At 33.6% G+C, this 20416-nt stretch overlaps 1 protein-coding gene across 2 annotated transcripts; it reads left to right on the forward strand.

The window, feature by feature from the left end:
* Window positions 1-1155: 1155 nt before the first annotated feature.
* Window positions 1156-13923, forward strand: LOC122585271. 2 transcript variants are annotated; one of them, XR_006321681.1, is made up of 8 exons: window positions 1156-1342; window positions 6982-7752; window positions 7836-7938; window positions 8914-9437; window positions 9836-10714; window positions 11413-11641; window positions 11726-12039; window positions 12733-12811. XR_006321681.1 is itself a non-coding variant. In XM_043757391.1 (7 exons), exons 1-7 carry the CDS (start codon window positions 1328-1330, stop codon window positions 13630-13632), a joined length of 2673 nt encoding a protein of 890 aa, XP_043613326.1. In that variant the 5' UTR covers window positions 1156-1327; the 3' UTR covers window positions 13633-13923. The 2 variants fall into 2 exon arrangements, 1 of the variants encoding a protein (XP_043613326.1); XM_043757391.1 differs by lacking the exons at window positions 11413-11641; window positions 11726-12039 and adding an exon at window positions 13435-13923 and having other exon boundaries at window positions 12733-12915.
* Window positions 13924-20416: the final 6493 nt, after the last annotated feature.

Raw genomic sequence — 20416 nt, forward strand, 5'->3', positions numbered from 1 at the left:
GAAAAATATTATCCTGGGTTTTATATTAGATGAAAGCTATGAATTTTTTGTTGTTGCCGAAAGCTAATGATAGTTGAATGAAAAACTATGAATTTTTTTTGCTGTCATGTTGTTGGTGATGAAGCTGATGGGTTTGAGATTTTTTAAAGGTAATGTTTATAAGAGAAATAAATGGTGGATCTGGAAACGAAAAAGAAAAAGAAGGAAATGAAAAAGAGAAAGAAGAAGAGGACGTTTTTAATGTTACAAGGACAAAGATACCCACATGTGCAATACACATGAGGAAGATAATGGAGTGCAACAAACGTCCGTTAGATTGAGGGGTGCCTAATGAAGCAAAAAGTCACCACAGGGTGATGTAATAATTAAAAAAAGTACGGAGGCGAAAATTAATAATATGGCAAACCGTAGGGTGACGTAATAAAATTTTCTATATGTTATAAGTTTTGTTTCTACAACCCCCTGATATGATGATACAAGATATTACTCTGAAAGCAATCTTCTAATTGTTTGCGTATAATTCGAACATTGTCAATTTATTGTTGTCCGATTATCTTTATTAATCAAAGGATTCGCATCACATACTTTTATAATAGTCTCATCAAATAAATATCTAAAATATTGAAATATAAATATTATTATTATTAGTCAATATGTATATAATATTTGATAAATGTTATATAAATTGGTTGAGTTTAGATATAAGTTTATCGAGTATAAATTAAATCAAGGGATAAGTACCTGAAAATGTAATAAACTATTCATAAATGTTTATGTTGTGTAATGACCTATTTGGTTGTTTATTGTATGTAATGAACTTTAAAATCCTGATTATTGGATGTACCCCACCAATCAAAAACTTACAATTGACAGCTTATATGAATGCCACATATAACCAAGTATATTCAATAACCAAGATTTAAAACTTGATTACATATAATAAACAATCGAGTATTTCATTACAATACATTCGTGAATAGTTAACACATTCCCAGCCTCCCGTGTACTTATCCCTTAAATCAAATATAATAAAAAAAATTATTTTAGGATGAGCCTAAATCACATAAACAATAAAAAATATTATTTACTTCAAGTTAAAAAACAAAAGACTTATTTAAAATGATACGAAGCGATCAGAATGAGCCTACCCAACACACCGAATTTTAGGATCCCATGCCACGATCCTTGGGGGGAGCGATCCTAGTTCGAGGTGACTAAAAATTCCCAAACCTTGTTAGTGTAAACCATGCATAGTGCCTTTGCCCATTACAATTCCTCAAAATCCAGATATCTCAAGCCCTGAGTAGAAGTCGTTGTGAAAGAATTAATGATGAAGAAGAAGGTATTGTATTCTTATTCTCTTAGAAAATTTCATATCGAAGAACTTCATCTATGTTTTATAAAAAACAACCTACCTACAAGTTGTAGATTAATTTATTATTTTTGAATATTTATACAACTACGGTATTACACCTCTATCTCCCAGTCTCCAATCCAAAACCGATCAAAAACAAAACCAAATTCAATCCCCAAAATCAACCCCCAAATTCATTCAGTAGGTTAAATGGTTAATCGATCGATCAGTAGCTTTACAATACATTAAATCGATCGATCAGCAGGTTATCAATTGGACAGCAGTTTTGGACTTCTGGCTACTGTTAAACAATAAACACTCTGTTCTGTTCCTGGTACCTGTTTTTGGTTCTGTTCTGTTTCGTTTTTGGCTAATGTTTCTGGTAACTGTTTCTGCTTCGTTTTTGGCTAATGTTCTGTTCTGTTTGAATTCTGTTTGAATTCTGGTTAATTCTGGTTCTGTTTGGCTAATGTTTCGTTTGAATTTTGGTAATGTGGAATTTCGGTTAACTGGTCAGTTAATCAGAAGCAGTTAACCGGTTATTTAAAACCGAAATCGGTTCCACCAGTTAGAACATCCATACACAGTAACCGGTTATTAACCGGTACCGGTTAATTTAAAAAAAAAAAAAAAACCAAATACAGTTAATAAAATAATTAACCGAAACCGGTTAACTAGTTTTTACACCTCTACCTACAACCACATATTCACTTTTCTCTATTATTATTATTATTATTATTATTATTATTATTATTAATTAACTAGATTTTTATCCCGCGTAAAACGCGGGTAAGTTTACAAAAATCGGTTTTTAGTAATTAATATAAAATAAAAAATGTGAAAAATAGTACTCTCTTAGATAGAAAGCGATTAATGAGACCTAATACTTATATAATTACTATCTTAATCAAAAAATTTGCAAGAAGTTCTGAAATTGTGATCTGTTTTGACAAACCTATAGTATTTTTGAAACTTGAAGATGATTATAATCATTATCTCTTTTTTGCACAAACTTCTGCTAGTAAATCTTTTTGACCAACACCATAATGCCCACATCCCATCCATATTGCATTAGCCCAGAATCACAATACCATTTCAAACCCAATATATCATAACAACCCAATAGGATAAAATGAATCCATTTAGTCGTATTTCTCATTTATATTTCTTATTACACTTCAAATTAATAAACTTCCCCCCACAATTCTATTCAAAAAGACAATGACCAAAAAAGTCAACTCTGCAAAAAAATCAGGCTATTTCAATGACTGATTCTAAAAAGTCTTGCCATAACACTCCATATTATCCGATACCTCCTAAAATATATTTAACAATATTCATTTTATCCATACAGTAACACGAAATGCTAAACAAACTTTTGATCTCCATAAAAATACCAACTGCTATGAACCATTGACTTCCAGAATTTAAACTGGACTTCTAATAAAATGAAATAAATCTCCATATTTTAAAAACCACTTCCAGAAAGAAAAATACTTAAGATATCTTAATCCTTCCAAATGGGAGTCAACTCTAAATATCAAAAAAGCACAAGCAATTTCCTTAGTTTGACATCACAAGTCAAACCTGCCCAACAATTTGTATTGGCTTTTGGCTATTATAAATAAAAAATCTCTGCCCCATTGCCATTGACTTTTACAAGTCAAAACAACAAAAACAACCCAAAATTCTCCAAGAGAAACCATTTGCCATAGAAAGGAGTTCTTTCCACTCAAACCAATATATTTAAACTTAAAGAATAAAGGCCCAATCAAAATCAAAGCACCATCAAAACATAAAATTATGTTCAATAACTGCCATCAATTCAAAAGTATTCACTTAAAGGAGCCAATATTTCAGACTTAACAAACCAACAGTAGTGCCAACAAATAGCAACTGCCCACCTCTTCCCCCAATCAAAATGTCTTCTTTAAAGAATCTTTTCCAAGACCTGGATTAAGGACTATTGTAGTACAAGAAAGCCAACACCATGTCAAATGCATCGCCCCTTTTTCTGTTCTTCCTTAGGGTCACCTTTGATTGCTTTTCTATTCTTGTCCAAAACATTAGCTGCATTATTGCTATCTGTAACAATTTATAAACATGAGATATAGACGACTTTCTGACCCATTTGACCATTTGAGTTGTGTTCTTATCGACTGTTTTAAATATGGACAACATTCTACCCATTCAACAATATGAGTTGTGTTCTTAACTTAAGTTCCCAAACCCCTTTTAGCCCGTATATAGAGTTTGTTGTGCATAATATAATCGAGTGTACCAACAGTATCACCAATCTTGAAAGCCCCGGCTTAAACCCCCCACGAACTGTGGCTGGCCCAATAATAACCTGCAATAGCCATTAGTGATTAAATTAGATGAGTGGGTTCACAAGCAAAGGCAACAGAAGCTTGAGCCTAAATGGCTCGAGCCATCAACTGTTGACGGGTTATAAGTATTTTTAGAAATACATACTAAAGAATTCACAAGATCTTTCATTATATTTGATAAAATTACCAACACAATATAACATTCTCGCATCTAATACAATACCAACATTAAAAACGTTAACTTGATGAAACTGCTTCCAAAAACTCTGTTTGAGATCCATTACCTAACCCACTTGAACAACTTATGCTTGCTACCTCTATAAACCACCATGTATCTAAACCCCCGTATTGACCATGTAGCTTATAACTAATCCTCTATATGAATCAAATTATTTCCCAAAATATATCAATCTAGATCTGAAATTCCTAACACAAAAATATATAAAACCTAATTTATATAGTGACAGTCTTAATATTAAACCAAAACAACTTTAATAAGAAACAGGAAGAGTGGTACGAGTATAATACTATAATAAATGAAGTAAAAAACAGACCTGAATAGAGAACACTAACTATTTGGTAGATACAGATGGGCTTAAAGCGTTCTTGTTGCTGATAACCAACTTCCCTTTTCCCCATTTGCTACTCAAATCATCTTGACATATATCAAAATTTCTTGACCTATCACAATCAAAAAGGCATTCTCACATCGTTACTCAAGGCAAAAAACATTATTTATATTGACTTGAACACATACTTATATTATAGATGTACGACCAGAATATTAGACCTTGGTTTTTCCATATGGGTTGGCTGCTGACTTTTTCAACGTAAGAACGATTCCTTTTTCCTCGGTTCCTTCTGGGCAGTCTCTATGAAACAAATTTGGTCCGTTGTTCAAGTTTATAAGCTGCACCACTAACCCTAAGCCCAAAAACAAACATAAATATAAATATTGTTATCTGTTGTGCCTTTCATGCTGCTCTCATGTTCTAGTAAAGCAAATGATTGTAGCTGCAACTATATCACATAGTAAATAGATTATATGGGTTAAAAAGCAAACTTATAAACAAAAAGTAAATGGATTATTATAATTAAGCCTTTTGTGTCAAGATTCAGTCCAATAGAGATCCAGTCCTGCCAAACACTTTATTTTCTTTATAAGTTGTCACATTGTATAAAATGTCACTTGTAGCATACCTGAGTTTCTTTTAGTCGTTCCGAGTCGATCCACTTTTAGAAAGGTGTTCACTACCAGCAAGATCAATAAGGTTGACAACTCCTTGTATATGTTGATCCATGATCTAAAAAATAAACAGGGAGTTTGTGATAAATATCAACAACAATATACTCATATATCCACAAACTCCTCTTACTCATCATATGCCAATCCAAAATACATAACAGAATGGATAGTTATAATGTATAGTTAAACACCAAATATTAAACAACATGAGCTTCGACCTTTACATTTTTTGTAATTTAAAAAGCCTTTAATGATTCACAATGTGCTATGTATAAAGATGCATACCAGAAAGATGCATTAGATACATACATGTTATAATGGATAGTTAATGTGGTAAAATTACTTACCTGTAATAGTAGTAGCAGAGGATGACAAACACATTCTATATTTCCCCTTATTGTTTCACCTTACATATAAAACATAACATAGATGAAAGTATAACTTTTTTCCTAGCTTTTTTGATAAACACTATATAATAATTCCATAAATGAAAACTAAAACATCATATAACCAATTTTTTAAGAACAATACAACAAAGAAGGTACCTGGTGAATTTTTTCTTTTTAAAAACACTTTATATCGTCATCATTCATATATGAATGATATCATCAAACCTACAAAAATATATCCCCTGAAAACTCAAGTCAATATATCTTCAAGCTTTCTGAAATTAAAATCAAAAATAGAATTAAAACCCAATTTGATTAACAATGATTCTGTACCTTGTTATTTCCTCATCGAGATAGTCTGTTTCCAGGAGTGAAAATCTAAAATAGTATTCAAACCCACTTTGGTTTCTCCATGACAATCGTTCTTTGAAACCGGATTTGGCTTTGGTTTATAGAGGATCGGATGTTTCTTTTCTTTCTTTCTTTTGTTTATCAAATCTATGAAATCAATAGATGTGGAAAAAAATGGAGAGAGAAATACTTTTGTGGGTCTGAGAATAAAAAGCTTCCAAAAGAAGTTAAGATTCAATTTACACAAATCCTACATACAGTCTCCCGCCCAACTTTATTTGAAAAACAAGTCCTACCCAAACAACCCTCTCACTCCCTCTGCTTGACATAGTACTCTCACCACTTCTCTTTCTCCTTCCAAATAAGACCCCACACACACTAAATACACCTAAAACTACCTAGCACTTGACATCATATTTCCAATGTGGCAACGCTCTGTGATCGACAACACAGAAATGTGATGTCACTCGATATCTCTCCATTAGTATGAAAGGGGAGATATACAACATCTATCCTAACTTATAAAAGAAACTACACTACCTTTTACATCAATAACCTATACTAATAGCTGCCACCACCCGTCAGCCCGCCGCATCGTGTACTTTTCTAGTTACATCATAAATCATATGATCTCTTCTAATTTTTCAAAAAAATAAATAAATTTGATCTACCTAAATTACTAATCTTTTTTTTTTTTCACTAATCTATATATCTCCTTCTAATATACCTATAATACTATTTAATGAAATTATTTACAATATACACTCAACACTTAAAATAACTACATCACCCACTTTTATATCAATTACCTTTACATTAATTAACGGTTTAACACGCCGCTACCGCCGTCACCACCACCGTCATCACCACCCTTTGCCGTCGCATTGCGTGGGTACCCCTCTAGTCAACCAAAACTGATTTTGTTTTATCTATGAAATGAGTTTTTATCAAAGTATTTTAGGTTAATTCACATTAAGAATTTCACAAGTTCAATGAATAGGAGGATTTTGCTAATATTGCTAATATGTGACATGAGGATTTTGCTAATATATTTCTTAAAGGGAAATGATGATCCTCCTTAAAATTCTCCTAAAACCTTTAAATTGTGACATGTGGATTCCATTAATTCTCTTTCCTAATCATATTCCTTGATTTTGCCACTTGTCTTCATCTTACGGTTAGGAGGATTTTTAGGCTATCTATTTACGATGATTAATCATTTTCCTTTCTTAAAATATATTTAAGTCTATAAATATAAATATGAGTCCATGAGTTCATAATTCTAAGCAACGTTTCTCTTATGGCACAAAGGAGGGTGTAATGCTAAGAGCTGCCCTTGCAGTGTCCGAGAAACAGATATGGGTCGGGTTTGAAGAGAAGCCTCTGCCGGAACAGGAGGAAATGTTGCAATATCTTTATATGAACTGGCAGGATCTCCAACAAGATTCTTCGGTCATTGAAGCGTTAAAGGATACCAAGTTTGTAACGGGTGCTGACGGAGACCTACATAAACCCAAACACTTGTTTGATCCTTGTGATGAACTATTAACATCAATTTTCTCTGGTGAGGTTCACAAGTTTCCTGGAGAAAAGTTTGTTTTAGATGGAGGATGGCTCAACATTCTGAGGAAAACTGGCCTTCAAAACACGAGTGATGCTGCTATTGTACTTGAATGTGCCAGAAGAGTAGAGTTTCTTGGAGCTGAAAGTATGAAGTATGCAGGGGGAGACTTTTCTGAAACTACAACCGAAGTTTCTGCACAAGTTTGGTCCTTGGCTGAAACTCTTATCAGTGTGGTATTTGAAAGGTTTGACTTTCTGTATAGCCACAACTTCTGCAGTATATTTGGCAAGATTGCATGCATCCCTGCAGAATTCGGATTCCCTTTTGAAAGTGAAAAGAAAGGTGTTAAAAGAGTGCTTTGTTCATACAGTGAAGCCATTTTGTTGAAAGATTGGCCCCTTGCATGGACCATCGCTCCCATCCTTACCAGAGAAAGTTTGGTTCCTCCAGAGTACTCTTGGGGAGCTCTTCAACTGACGAGCCCCCCTCCTTTTACTAATGTCTTAGAGCATTTGAAGGTACTATATCTGTTTCTTTCAACAGATCTAAAAAAAATAACTCTAGTATATTTAATATAAAAAATTGGCTGATGAAATTGCAGGTTAAGGTTTGGCATACTGTCTCAATCTTGCTTTTTAGTGAGGAAGCTTGTTATGGGGTACTTAGTTATCTTGACACAATTTGGGATACACTATCTTCCTCAGGTAATTTCTTTATTTTATATGTATTTTTTAATTTCCTCTTCATGTGGATGTGGTGTCAGAACAATCGAATTTTTTATTTGCTATATATCAATTTTCAACTTCCCTTATCCACCGCCTGCTTATCAGCAGTCTTTACTCTCACCATGGCATATCTCCTCTAGAAAAGCATATTTTAAGAATTATCACCGAAATCAGATTAGACTTGAGAAAAATTACCACACCATGTCACCATCTGACCGACTGTCAGCAGCAGAACATGGATGATTTTTTGAGAATAACCAACCTGGTGCGTCCGGTATGACCTCCTACAGGACCTACACCACTGTAGTTGCCTGCCAAAAGCGGAAAATGGAGCAGGGTACATCTAAAATCTCCATGTTCTGCCGCTGCCGCTTGACGTCTCTAGAGGCCAATTTCGAAAATTCTAGAGTGGTTCATAGTTTTCTGATTTACCTTATGTTTCGTTTACATCTATACTCTTTGAATATCTATCTCTATACTCTTGTGTTTTTTTGGTAAATTTATTACTGTTTAATCATGCTTGAAGTTAGAGATCCTATCGTTAGTACCACCACATTACAATCTCATTCTTTGACCTTGTCTGGCCACTAGTCTAATCACAACTGAATTAGGATATGCCATTGCCAATTATCTCTCATGGGCATCCTCTGCTAGAAATTAGTTTAAAGGAAAACGCCAACTTGATCACTTGACCAAAAAGGCTGCAGATATAGCCGAATTAATGATTTTGACCTTTTGAGACCAACTATGAATCGTGAGTTGTTAGCTGATATCTGAATGGCATACACCAATGATATACTAAGCCCGAGTATTAACATGTTTATAAAATATTGATATAGAATTCTTGTTACGCTCTGCATTCGCCTGTTTTTGGATTTCTCTGGATATAAATGTAAATGGACATGTTTTTCTTGTTGTGAGATAGGAAAAAGACTAATACTTTCTTTTTGTCAGATATATCAGAGTTGCGGGATATAGCATTTATTCCGGTGTGCAATATGACACAACTTGTGAATTGTAGCTCTCTTTTTTACCATCTGAAGATAGATCTTAGACCACTGGCATCTGAAATTCCTCTACGCTTCCTGCCATTTGTGAGGATTCTTAAAGAACTCGGACTTTATGAAACTCTATCTATTTCTTCTGCAATGATGCTTCTTTCAATTCTTAAAAACTCCTGTCGTCATCATCCTCTTGGTCCAAATGAACTTCGGGCAGTGATAGAGCTTCTACATTTTCTCTATAATGAAATAACGGAGCGTCAGAATCCAGATAGATCTGATTGGGAGTCATTGTTGGTTGTTCCTGATGATAGTTGCAGACTTGCTCACCCAAATTCATGTGTATATATTGATGCCTATGGCTCTTGGTATGTGAAACATATTGATACTTCGAAACTGAGATTTGTTCACCGTGATATTTCAGAAAGATTGTGTTTGACCTTTGGCATAAGAAAGCTTTCTGATGTTGTTGTGGAGGTACGACACCTAAACAAATGATGCTCTGCATATTTTCTGATGATAGTTGCAAACCCTTTCCATATTTTCTGTTGCTTCTTCTTTTACCCCCCCAAAAATATTGTTTTAATTTTTGATTTATAGTTCAATTTATAAGCACCATAACGCATAACAAGAAACCCCCAATCAGTTGATGATAAGCTCTGAAAATTCTCCAATTTGAAACATTGGAATACTCTTGTGTTCTAAATTCTAATGTCTGCCCAAAAGTTAATATATAGAAAGAGATATATATGGCATACCACATTGGATCAAGGCATTTTCTGTTCCAACTAATGTTCTCAATTTTAAGTTTGATCACCTTTTTGCTAGACTTGGGTTCTACAATATGGTCTCTCATACTATCATTTATTTTCCAGGAGCTCGATCAGGCTGCACACTTTCAGACTCTTGATGGTATTTGGTCGATTGTATTGGCTGCCATCAGAAAAAAGTTGTTAAATAGGTCATTTCAGGTTGCTGTATCTAGTGTTCTCAACAGTGTCTTCAGCAGTACCAGTGGCTCTAACGCTCCCAGTTTTCAGTCAGTACAAAGATCACTTGAATCTGTTGCCCAAAGATTGCAATTCGTACAGTGCATCTACACACGGTTTTGGCTCCTTCCAAAGTCGCTGGATATCACTTGTCCTTCCAAGAAAATACTGATCCCAGAATGGGGAAGTAGATCCAGTCATTGTGCCCTATACTATGTTGACCGTTCAAAGACTTGTATGCTTATTTCTGAACCACCTAGTTACGTGTCAGTTCTTGATCTTGTTGCACTTGTTGTGAGCCAGGTTTTGGGTTCTCCAGTCCCACTTCTCATTGGTTCATTATTCCTCTGTCCACAAGATTCTGAAACTGCACTTGTTGATATCCTCAGACTTTCCTTCGATGAAAGAGTGATGGATGGTGTGGTTCCTGGTACTAGTTTTATCGGCAGGGACATCCTTCCTCAAGATGACATGCAAGTGCATCTTACACTTCTAAGACCATATCACAAAGGAGAGATAGTGGCATGGCAAGGACAAAAGGAAGAGAAGTTAAAGTATGGGAGAATACCTGAGGATGTAAGAGCACCAGCAGGGCAAGCACTCTATAGACTTAATCTTGAAACTGCTCCTGGGAAGTATGAATCTATAATTTCTTCACGCATTTTCTGGTTTGGAAATTTCTCAATTGGCCGCCGGTCTTCCACACATTTGATGCCCCAAGATGATACGTGTTTCGGGTCTGGTAGAGTGAAATTGAGTAATCAGGTTTGTTGGCTTACTATATATTAAGTCATCTAATAACATATTAACCTCCACATTTGTGAAGCACAATTTCATATCTCCAGTAATGTGCATGAGGTAGCAGCAAATAACTAATTGTGTTAGTCCTTGTTAATTGTGTCTATATAGTTTTTCAGTTAACGAGTCAACAATAAATAAACAAACCACTGATCAATTACAAAGGCCCGGCAAATGCCAGCACCTCTGACTGGAACACCCCCAAAGCCCTCTTCCCCCCTCCCTTCCTTTCTCCCTCCCTCCCTCTAAGATATAGATATTCTCAAGGTGCGCATAGTCGACATTGGCCTCATAAATTAATCATCAGCCTAGAGTCAAGATATAAACAATGTGTGTAAAAATAGTCTACAAAATGGGTTGTCTATGACAAGTATTTTGCAATGATCAATTTGCCATGATTTTTATTATAAATGTTTGCTCTGCCAAGATGCATGATCTCAAACAAGATTTTACGCTGACAAAGAAATAATCACCAAGAGTTTACTTATCAATGACATATGGTCATCATCCATTCCCCTTAGATTTTGCCCTGTCAAGACAAAGATGATAGCATACGAAACTGTATACACACAAACAATGAAACAGATACTGGCTCAGATATTATTAATTGTTTATAGATTTTAAAGTACAACATATGCAGATATCTAACATATAACCCAACACAGTCGAATGCTTTAAAAGAGTTATGTTCAAACATCAATCGTGAAACAACTGCCGATTCAAAAGGGTGGTTGTCAAAAACCACAGAGTGGCAGCAGGTGTTGAGAAAGAAGATGAAGTTGAAGTCAAATTTTCAGTTAAAATTGATGAGTCTGCTCCAAAGTATTGAAGTTGACGCCAGTGCTCTATGCAGGACGGAGACTCAGAGGACCATAGATGGGGGACCAGATACAGGTTCGAATAAACTAGAAACTAACATCCAAAGTGACGTTAACGACAGAATAAGACAATAAATAAATCTGATCTGATGGTTTACAGTCAAAGATGCTTCTAATGCAACATGGGACTGTAGAGGAATCGCCACCAAACAGTGAAAAATGAAGAAATCCAAGAAATGGAAGACTCCAAGGAAATAAAAGAACTAAAGGAGACAGTTTATTGGTTAAAGGTCATGGAGGACCGGTAAATATTATAACCTAGTTAAGTACTATGAACGTGGATGCATCCCACATTTTCAGCCTCAACGGCACAACTATAAATCAAGCAAATATGCTATCTATACCTGACTCCTATATTTGAAGTTCAAGCCAATATTATCTTCTTGGAAGCAAGCCTTCAATCCTAATGCCGAGGTCACTGCAAAAATCCCCTTCTCCCCTTAGTAATGATGTCTCCTGTTTTTCAGGTCCACCCTGCTGGTTGGAGCGGATTGCCCTTCAACAGCTTCTTATAACCTTAATATAAATGGGCTTGATGTTGGTCCTTTATATAATGAATTGGCCTGTAGCTACTTATCGGAGTTTATCAGGATGCAACTTCATTATCTAGGAACCAGGAATTGGTAAAGACTGCTCAAAATTATGATTGAAAGATGAGAGCCATGAACGTTTTAAAGCTAGTTTAGATATATAAATGCTGAAAAACTGGAAAGTTCACTCAATGAATGGAACAAAAGTCTTTGTTTGGAGGCTTCTGTGATATTAACTTAACTATATTAGCTTCTGTGATACTGAGGTCAAGTTAAAACAACAATATTAGCTTAAATCACTTCACCTAATGGCATTTTTTTTTATAAATGGAGTCCTCCCTTGATTGTGCCTTTCAGGTTCAGATTATGTTTAGGTTTACCTGGGTTGTAGGTGTTGTTTGTAGGCTGTCTATTTTAGGTGTCGTTTTTAGTTAAGCAACTGTTACGATAATATCAATGAAAGTGATTTTTCGGTTGCTTTTGAAGAGGGTTTTTTTTTCATTGTATCTCTTAGTGTCTCGCTAGTATTAGAAATAGAATCAGTGATTGAATCACAAAGCTTATTTTCTTTTGACAGAGACAAGAAATTATAGAACTTGGGAATGATAGTGTATTAGATGAAGAGTTTGCTCAAGCAGTTGAAGAGATGTTATGTGGTGCTGGAGTCGGACTGGATATGGAGATGGAGTGCCTCATCCAAACAACACTGTCCCTGCAAGAAAAATTAAAGGAATCTCAGGCAGCACTTCTGCTTGAGCAGGTCTACGTCTGTACTAATTTATATATTACAGTTTGCATCAAGATATTTAACTTCTGCGAAATTTGTTTAGGTTATTCAAGGTCAAGTTAACTAATATTGTGGTCAATTTGTTACAAATGTTATGGATTATGCTTAATAAATATTTTGAAAGGAAAAAATGGCTTTTTTCTAATATTATAGATTTCTCTTCACAAAGCTCTGAAAGTTAGATTGCTACATCTGTGACACTTAAGCGTTAATTTTGGGAATTTTCAACAACCAATTGACCAAATTCAGTTTTACTTATGGATGTCGTGTGTTGACACAATGGATACAGACATCTAAACTTACCCACCACCCAATAAAGGGAAAAAATGTACTGATTTTTCAAGATATGTCTTATGTGTTTCTGTTTTTCTATTGCTATAGATGTTTTATATATGCTGGTTCATACTCGAGAGTTGAGACTTGAGAAGCCTCAGGTTTTCAAGATATGGTAAATACTGATTCATTCTATATATATATGTGGCATATTACCAGGAAAAGTCAGAGATGGCAGCAAAAGAAGCTGAGACGGCTAAACTAGCATTGCTATGCCGAATATGTTTGACCAATGTAACAGATATTACTATAGTTCCCTGCGGGCATTTGCTATGTCATAGATGCTTATCTGCTGTTTCCCACTGTCCATTTTGTCGAATCCAACTATCAACAACAATCAAAATTTATTGGTCTTGATGAATGGAAGTGGTTAAGAAGCTTCTTACGGATGTAGTGCATCATTGACCAAGCAAATGAAGTTAGCCTTCATGTAATCTGGGTTATTGATTACGGAACTTACTATAACCTTATTAGGAAACTACACATCTGTAGATGTATTCAAGTTTGACCTGGAATCTATTATGTGTATTCTATTTAAAACACGCCTATTGTTAAGGTTGAGGAAATTATGACTTGGACTTGGCTCGAGTGCTTGACGGATACCCGGAATGGGATTTTTATATTTAAAAATAATAATTTTTGGAATTTTATGTTATAGAAAATTATAAAAATACACTTGGAACTTTAAACTCAAAAATCTTAATTCATTATCATGCAGAACTGATATATCTTGCTCATAGCAATATGCTAGTAGGGTTCATGTTCAGCAGTAATTGAGGAATTTAAGAACCATTAACTAATCATATACTACTGTATAAGGAAAATAATGGAATAACAAGATTTGTACAAGACCGTAACAATACAATTTTTATTGGGCTATCTATATGTATTTTTAGCATGACAAATCAACAATTCATGTTAAATGCATACTCTTCAACTAGGAGCCAGAATATTTATCTCGATGGCAAATTTAGAACATTATTGTTATGTTGTGTATGTATTCATTATATTTACTTTTTCCTCTTGTTTTCGTACAGATAAAATTCCAGGTATACCTTCAAAACTAAAAAAAGTTACATTGAACAAAATTAAAGGTGGGTCAGCTTAGCTCCGTCACTGTCTTCAACGTCTCCATCTTTTTCATATCTTTGCTCATAGCAAGATGATACCTTTGTAAATTTTGTTAAGTGCTTAAGAGGGTTGACTTGTTGAGCCATGTCAAAGTAAATATTTTTATCTAGGGGGTGTAAAATTAAAACGTAAAAATGGACCGACCCGCTTAATCTGAAATAAAAATGCCGTAACAAAAATGTAAATATAACAACCAAAAACCGAAAATATAGATGTAGAATGATTCGGTTACGGTTAATATCCGATACCATGGTTGAGGCGGCATGTGTAAATCTTTTATTGATACAACTTAACAGTATGTTATCAAAATATTTTGTTACCAGACTTTTCGATTATCTATCTACTAGCATTGTACCCACACAATACGATGGTGGTCATGGCAGTGACGGTGTGGTGGTGGGGGCGAGTGTTGGTGATGGAGACGATGTCGAGTGCTGTAGATTATTCATATAAAAGTAATTTGTTTAAAGGGTTTATGAGAGTATTTTAAAAGATAAATGAGTGATAGTATAATTTAATTATTAATTTTAAGAGAATAGTGTATCTGAAAATATTTTAAAAGGTGATATGTGAAAATATTACATGGGAGAGCATCCCCCATTTAACTTAATATTTCTTTAATAAGAAGTATAGATTAATATTATGTATCTTGCTAATGATAATCTCGAGCTGTATTAACGTACATACATTAGTTAATACATTTATTATAAAATTCATTGTGTGAGCTTTTAACATAGAAGTATTATTTTAAAAACTGCTATAGATTTCTATCGAAATGTTTTATCATCTTCAATATCTCGATGGATTGCATCTTTCACTTGATCAATCGTCATATAAATGGGAGATGATGAAGAGGAAACCATTTTGTTGATTGTATGTGTTGGTTCATATAGGAAAAAGAAGTGAAAATGAACTGAGATGTGATACAGAAAATTTGGAAATGAATTGGGGTTTAAAAAGGGAAAATATGCTTAATATGGAGAAATATCTAAATGAAAAAAGTTTACTTTTTTATAAAAATAATATCAAAACGGTCGAATGGGTGAGCGAAGACAAAATATATATATATATATATATATATCTAAACGGTTGTTGCATTCTCCTAACGTTCCTTTCCATCGGTGTGGCCACACCTATGGTCTCTCCACTCACTAAAGTCGCGTTTGGTTCACAGAATCTGATGGAATTTGATGGAATTGGAATTGAATTTCAATCCTTTAATGCATTTGGTTGCACAAAGAAGATGGAATCTCATTCCATAGGAATGTAAACATTTCATCATTTGATGAAATCTCCATTCCTTGGGGATGGAGGAAGGAATTTCATTCTTTCCATCACTTGAATTTTCAAAAAATCAAAAACATTCCGTCAAATTCCATTCTCCAATTCCTTTAAAAGATTTCATTCCTTCCCAAAAACATTTTGTGAACCAAACGCGCCCAAGGGTTGAACATACCGGCTTCCCGATTTTGGTGTCAATGCTTCATACGAATACACCCTTCGACCTAATAGCCCAATCAATATTTCTAACGTCTTATTACATGTTTTGTACCTTAGTCTTCGATTTATAAATTATTGGAATTTTCTAACCATGATGTTCATTAATATTAATATTAATATGGTACACATAACACATAAAACTACGTTAGAAACTACACAACCCAAAAGTTTTACAATTGCGGACTTGTGTTAATGTCTTATTACATGTTTTGTACCTTAGTCTTCAATTATAGATTATTGGAATTTTAACCATGATGTTCATTAATTATTAATATTAACTACGCGTTTAAAAGCCCGCAATGCATTCATTATTGTGTTTTGTTCCAAAACCACGATGAATCTACCAATTAACTAAAACAGGATTGTAGCCCCTATATAACGACACGTGGTACAATTTTAGAGCGACAAATGTCTTTTTAGCCAAATAAATTAAATAGATCGACATCTATGGAGGTAGTGATGTCGAAAGTGATAATGTTTTGAAATGAAATAAGTTTTATTTCTTTATCTATGCGAAATTAATTCCACTTATTTTGCTATTCATAAATCTATCTTTTATCTTTATAACAATACATTAAAATTTAAAATTACCAGTTCACCTAACGAGAATAAAACAGCTATACTAATAGTTAAATTCCGTCTTCGATACTTTCTCGTGAGATACTTATGTTATGCGTTCACAAAATGTCAAAAAAATATGTGGACCATGTGAACATAGTCAACATACTACATTACTTGTAGTGTAACAATTTGCTGTGATATTGTAAAATCCATATCACACTTTGGGTCAAACTTTGGTCCGGTTTATTCGGGATGCAACTAACCTTCATTTTGGGTCAAAGTATAACACTTAGTTTGACCCAAGGCTCCGTTGGCCCAAACCTTTTTTAAAACATCGAATTCCGGTTTCTAAAGCCCAAGCCAAGACCCAGTGCAAGTGTGCAACCAAGAAATCAAGCTTTAACTTTTAGCATCTGTGCAAATTAGAATTTTGTCCCTAGAATTAAATTATACTAATATAAGTAAAACAATTGTAAATTTTGTTTTGAGCAAGGGTCGTCATATCTCATAGCAACAATGAAAATCACCTATGTTGCTGATTGTAGAAACATATATGCTATATACAAATTTTGTGTTGTAACTTGTGACCTACAAATTCCTCATCCTTAAAATAAGATAATGTTCCCGTATCATAATAAACTCAAATAAACATGCACTTTGTACTTTCAGACTTTGATGATGTTTTATCGTGATCTTACATTATTGCTCAATTAAGTTTTAATGTAATTAAAGTAAAGTATTCAACATAAATTTGTGTTGTAATCTACAAATTCATTACCCTTGAAATGACATAATTAAACGGAAAGATATAATCGATGAAAGGAAAAAAGAAAAAAAGAAAGGAACCCTGCTAAAAAACTCTTGAATATCGATCACCAGCCACCTTCAAATACGTATATACATTAGTTTTAGGCCAGCAATCACACAACTAACTTTATGTTTGAAACCATTGTCCCAGGACTTCTTATTATATATTGACTTTATTTGTTTGAAAGCAATAATAATGGATAATCTAACCCGTACACAAGTTAATTCGGAAACCAACTAATGCGAATACCAATCATTTACGATGTACACGGAAAGGAAAAGATAAACACTAAGGGCGCGTTTGGTTCACGGAATGTTTTTGGATGGAATGGAATTTATCGAAGGAATTCGAATCTGATGGAATGGAATTTGATGGAATGTTTTTCATTCTTTGAAGATTTAAAGGAGAGACGGAATGAGATTCTTTCCCCCATCCTCATGGAATGGAAATTCCATCAAATGAGGGAATGTTGACATTCCAACGGAATGATATTCCTTCATCATTGAGCAACCAAACGCACTAAGGAATGGAATTCAATTCCAATTCCATCAAATTACATCAGAATCTGCGAACCAAACGCGACCTAAGATAAACACGCATTGTAATACACTTAGATTACATGCCCTAACCAGCGACGAGATGGTGACTGTGGTGGATGCAGTGGGGATAATATAATTATTTTAGGTGTTAAAGAATGAATGTTGTATATTAGTTCATTAGGGTATTTTTGGTAAACCATGTGTTTTAGTTGTAAGAGATGTTGATATATTATAAAAACATTTTGGACATTATAAAATCTAAATTTTATGACATATCAATATATCATAGATTAAAGATCAAAATGCTTTATAATATGGTAATGATAAAGAAGTAAAAATATGTAAAAGAAAAAAGAAAAATTTTACAAAGAGTTAATGTAATATAAATGTCAAATGTGTGTAAAAAGATTTTAAGAAAGGAAGAAGAAATAATAAAACGCAAATGAGGGGGGAAATAACCACGGAATGAAAAGCGCGGTTATGACACGTTGACAATCCCGGGTAATGACACGTACTAGAGCCGCAAGAGTTTCAAACTTTAAATTCTAGATTTCAATCCATCAGATTGTATAGATTCCATATCGAGTCTACCAATGTTAAAGAAATTCAAGACTATTTTAGAGGCGATTTTCTATACATGGTGGTGGGCGTTATGGAAGCATCGAAATAAGCTTGTCTTTAATGGTAGTACTTTTACTAGTATTGATATCTTCAAAGATATCGTTTCTTCATCATTTTTTTGGATTAATTGTTGTAGTAAAAAAGATATGTTAGTTTGGCCTTTTATGGCAAATTTCTCCTAATTACTTATTGTAACCCGTTATAACTCATTGTGTGGTGTCTTTCGGTTTTTCACCGAAAGTCCTAATAATAATACTAATATTGTTTAAAAAAAAAATCATTGGATGATATGATAATGTAATTAATTACCACATACAAAAGTTGAAAAGCTTAAGTTAATTAATAGTAATACATACACTTCCGATAAAAAAAAATTTTTTGTCCCTTCAAATATTTTATGTTCATTAATCATTCCATTATTTTTTATAACACTCAACTCAACTCAACTCAACTCACTCACTACTATACCATATTATAAATAAATTAAGTTAAAATAGACAAAAATTAAAAGAAGAAACCAAAAAAACAAAAAGAAAACAAAAACCAAGGAATGTCTCGACTATCACACACTCAAAAGCTGAAAAGCGGTATACTACCACTTAATTTCTTGACGCGCCACAAAAAAAGCGTTGGCGACAATACTCCTGTGTAGCGCTACTCCCACACGGCCACACCGCACCTATCACTTACGCAATGCCAACACTACTTCTATAGCAAAACTAAACTCCATGTCTAAAGAACTGCCAAGAAGTTCATTCCACATGATGACGTACGTAATAATATGATGAAACGACAACTAAATTAACCAAAAAATAAATTCAGAACTCTTGGATACTTTTACAAACTTATGTAGTAAATGAGATTAAACAATAAAAACATTTACAAAACTGGGACAGTGGGACCTTGATAACATATCAAGTTTAAAAAAAAGTTGCGACAAATTTTCACAAGAAGCATAATTGCATAAAATACAACTATTTTACTCATCAAAATATATATGCTGTTTCCATATAAGGTAATTTTTGAAATAATTGGAGGTTTCTTGATGATGAATGAGAGAACCTTTATATAATCTTTTGAAATAAAAGTTGGTGCTAATTGCTATCCTTTGACTTATTAAACATTCATATCTATATCTAGGATTTAGATTCTCTAAAGTTGAAAGTAACTTTATAGGTAAAATTAAGGGATTGTTAACTAGGGGTGTTCGTGGTCCGGTTTGATCCGGTTTTGACTAAATCTCAAACCAAACCAGGATTTGCGGTTTCAACATATTTTAAACCAAACCAGACCAATTGTGTTGTCTAACCGGACCAAACCAAACCATGTAAGTCGGTCCGATTTGACCAGTTCAACGGTTTCGTGATCATTTTTTCTTTTCATTCTTATCTCCAAATAATTTTATGCATATATTCCGTATATATATTCTTCTTTCTTTTATTACACAAATAGATATCACAAACACTATGATCTTAACATTATTAATAAAAGCACTAATTAAGTTACAATTATATTGTATTTTATACTAACAAAATATGAAATATTAAAGGGGATGAAGGACTCGAGGCTTATATGATATAATGGAGTAATGAAGATAGAAAAAATAAAAGGATAAATGAAAAATAGGAAAGAATGAAAATAAAAGTAGATTTATATGATATAAATAAATATTTAATAGAATATCTTATACGTGTTTATCAAAAAATCTTTTACAATATATCTGAACTAAAATACCTGGTAATATATTGCGCATACTACTAAAATATATAAATGTTAAATAGAATATTTTTGGTAAAAGTTGATGAATATTATATATATAAATATACATATATCTTTTGGTCCGGTCCGGTTTTTGACGGTTTACATTTTGCTCAAACCGTAACCGGACCAAGGAACCCGGTTTTTCAAAACTTAAAACGTCAGACCAGACTTTAACAACTCAAACCGACCAAACCAATCCAAGTACCCCGGTTTTCACGGT

This window comes from Erigeron canadensis, chromosome 1, assembly GCF_010389155.1.
Source record: "Erigeron canadensis isolate Cc75 chromosome 1, C_canadensis_v1, whole genome shotgun sequence".
Taxonomy (NCBI): Eukaryota; Viridiplantae; Streptophyta; class Magnoliopsida; order Asterales; family Asteraceae; genus Erigeron; species Erigeron canadensis.

Coding starts and splice junctions, on each gene's coding strand:
- LOC122585271 (XM_043757391.1), top strand. Junction 10,715..12,732: donor GAGTGAAATTGAGTAATCAG/GTTTGTTGGCTT, acceptor TTCTTTTGACAG/AGACAAGAAATTATAGAACT. Junction 12,916..13,434: donor CAGCACTTCTGCTTGAGCAG/GTCTACGTCTGT, acceptor GCATATTACCAG/GAAAAGTCAGAGATGGCAGC.